General features: G+C 54.4%; 1 protein-coding gene across 1 annotated transcript in view; it reads left to right on the top strand.

Moving 5' to 3' along the window:
- Positions 1-3,113, top strand: part of KCNK10 (potassium channel, subfamily K, member 10) — a 150,253-nt gene that overhangs the window by 515 nt on the left and 146,625 nt on the right. Inside the window, exon 2 of the mRNA XM_008571982.1 lies at positions 149-292. Coding sequence (XP_008570204.1) covers positions 250-292 — 43 coding nt within the window. The 5' untranslated portion in view covers positions 149-249. The remainder of the gene's footprint in view (positions 1-148; positions 293-3,113) is intronic.

Below are 3,113 nucleotides of genomic sequence, written 5' to 3'. Positions count from 1 at the left end.
GGGCGGCCCCCGGCCCGGGGCGGCGGCGGGGCCCCGCGGCGCGCCCCCGGGGCCGGGCCGCCGCCAGCTCGGGGCTCCTGGCGGGGACCGGCGGGTGCAGGGAGACTCTGCGCCACGATGCTTTGTTTTCCTGCCGCAGGGACGCCAGGCGGTCTCTTGCCACCAGACTTAACCCGCCAGCAGCAATAGCCATGGAAGTTGCGGCCGCACAGAGGGAGGGGGAACCGCTCCGCGCGGCGTCTGGTTTGGATGTTTTTTCTCTACACAGACCCCTGCTTTCCTCCTTCTTTGGGTAAGTGGAATCCAGTCTGTAAATAATCAAAGGGGAGAACCGAAGGGGATGGAAGGAGAGTGCAGTCGCACAAAGGGTTAATATGCTAAGTTGTTTTTCTTGGGCGAGGGACCCCCGCCCCCTCCCCCGTCCCGTGCAGTCCAGTGCAAAACAAACGCAGTTTAGGAGGAGTTGGATTTGATTTGAGGCAAGTTGGGGAAGAGAGTGCTGAGATTTATTTACTGATTTATTTTTGGTGATTGATTTATTTATTTGCCACAGACTTGTCTTTCTCTACATTCTGAGAAGGTGGAGGTGAGAGAAAGTGGAGGTGAGAGAAAGCCCCAGAGGCTGGTGGCAGGGGTGGGGGGGGGAGGTACCCAGGGATTCAGTAGAAAGGTGATCCTAAAGGCCAGTGACTAGTGGGAGTCTTTAACCCAGATCAGGAGCCCTAGACCCCCGTTCTACTCCTCAACCCAACAGTGTCCATCTCAAACTTCCCTTCCCTGCCATTAACTGTTCTGCTGATGCCATTCTGGGGGAAGGCCCTTCATTACCCAGGGGCCAAAATAGCTTCTAATGAGGACGTGCAACCTGTCTCCCACACAGGGATGCTCAATAAATGTTTGCAAATTGGCTGAATAACGAAGCATCCAAAGGCTGCATTTTGTGCCCAGGAATTTCCTTGGTAGTGAACTAATTCCCTGAAGTAGACTCCGGAACCCAAGGATAGCCTAATTCGTTTTGCAGAGAAGGAGGGCTGGAGTCTTGGATAATATAATATTTAGATCTTCATTACCCACAAAAAGCCATCTGACAGCTTCAGGGGCAAATTCATGGGTCCAGGGACCAGATGAGCTCACAAGGTTCTGCCATGGAGAGCATGGGCCTTTGGGTCAGGCAAACTTGGCTTTGAATCTCTGTCTTGTGACCTTGGGAATGTTTATCTCTTTGAGCTTTGATCTTCTCATCTGTCAAAAGAGGCCAGTGAGAGCTTCCTCAAAGTGATGTAGGAAAGGTGAAATGGAGAGAAAAATGAGAAGGCGAGGGGGCATTCAATAAATGTCAGTGTTGCTTCCCCATCCTTGGACATTTCAGGAGAGAGTATTTTTCTCTGCTGACACCCCTCTCTGACTCTGATGCAGGTAAAAACATTGCATTGCAGTAACTGGGCTGGAGCCCAACTGCCCATGAACAGTTAAGGGGGAGAGGGCAGAGTGAGGCTCAAAAACCTTTCTTAGAAGCTTAGCAGCAGCTCCCTTTGGGCTTGGGAACAGAACGTACATACATACTGGTGTCTGGGGGAGGGGGACATGGTTGGGAGAAGCAGAAATTCCTTGTTTGTCTCATTTATGTGTCTCAGCCTTCCTCTCCATCTTCTAATAGAGGGAGGCAAAGTGTAGAGACAGAGTCCAGAGAAAGTGGCTCTGAAGCACCTGGGGAACCTGCCCAAAGGGCTGAAGAGTCAGAGTAGCGCCAACAGATTGGTAGAGTTTTGCCTGAACAGGGTCTGCAGAGAACTCCGGGCTCCAGTGGGAGCCTGTAGGGTTCAGCGACAAAGCACTTACCAACCTTTCCCACAGGTCACAATAGACATCTGTGAATCTTGCCCTTGTACTCAGAAACCTGAATAGGACAGTGGCAATGGACGATGAGAAAGACACTGCTGATAAAGGGCTCCCCAAAACTTTTAAGGTGCCCTAGAGTGGCACGCAATTCAGAAAGCACCTGCTAGTTTAGAATTTTAGGACCACAGCTGGCAGGCTTGGGAATGAACTGGGCAGTCACTTTCTCTTCTGTAAGTGAAGGTAGCAGCAATCCAACTTGACCTTATGTCACTAGACAGTAAGCCCATGAAGGCAAGGTCCATGTCTATCTTGTTTTCTGCCATATGACCAGCACCTAGCATGATGATTTCACATAGAAGGGGTTCAACATGTATGTTGAATGAACAGTGGATTTTAGTAACCTTATCTATAAGCCAGAACACGGACTTAAACTACCTCCTAACCAGCTCTGCTGCATGCAATTCATGCCTTGATTTAGCAAGTATTTCTTGAGCATCTATTACAGTGCTAGGCTCTGTTGCTAGGCATCCAAGGGAATTTGTCAGCAACATTCATATTGATACTTGGAGTGGCCGATTCAAGAGCACCTCAGCATCATCTGGGTTTTCTAGAGACTGAGGCCCCACCGCACACCCTTGTGCGGTTTCAGGCAGGGACAGTGAGAATGGGGTTGGCGGGGCGAGGGGTGCTCCAGGTTTAGCCTCTTTTGGGGAACATGGCTGGGATCCCTTCGCACCTGCCCCTGCTGGGTCCCCGGGCTCCCAGGGCCGCCGCTTCCCGGAGTCGCCGGATCTTGGCAACTCCGCTTTCCTGCGCCTCTCTCCAGCCCCCTCTCCAGCCTCCAAGCAGCGTCCCCAGTAGGGCTGCAGGTAGCTGGGGAAGGGACCAGGCTGTGCCTGGGGAGCGAGCTTCCCCGAGCGAGGAGAGCGCAGCCGACGCGGAGCGGTCCCAGAACAAAAGGCTCATGGCTGGCACCGGCCTCCTCGGAGTGCGGTGGGGACGTGGGTTCGGGGCTCAGGCAGGAGAGCCAGGCGCGGGAGGGGACTGGAGAGAAAAAATGAAGTGAGAAAAGAAGGGGAGGGGGCGCGCAGGGTGGGCGCGGTGAGTAGTGGTCACCCCCGAGGCAGAGGTCTGCGGCGGGGCCGCAGCGGCCCTTCCTCCGCCTCCTGCAGCGCCTTCCAGGCAGCCAAGCGTGTCTCCGGCTGCAACTCCACGGAGCGCGCCGCGGCCGCCTCCACGCCGGCCGCCCGAACCAGTAAGTAGCGGCGCGCCCG

Source organism: Galeopterus variegatus, unplaced genomic scaffold, assembly GCF_000696425.1.
Source record: "Galeopterus variegatus unplaced genomic scaffold, G_variegatus-3.0.2 Scaffold742, whole genome shotgun sequence".
In the NCBI taxonomy this organism is placed as follows: domain Eukaryota; kingdom Metazoa; phylum Chordata; class Mammalia; order Dermoptera; family Cynocephalidae; genus Galeopterus; species Galeopterus variegatus.
This window is presented reverse-complemented; position numbering and strand designations above follow the sequence as displayed.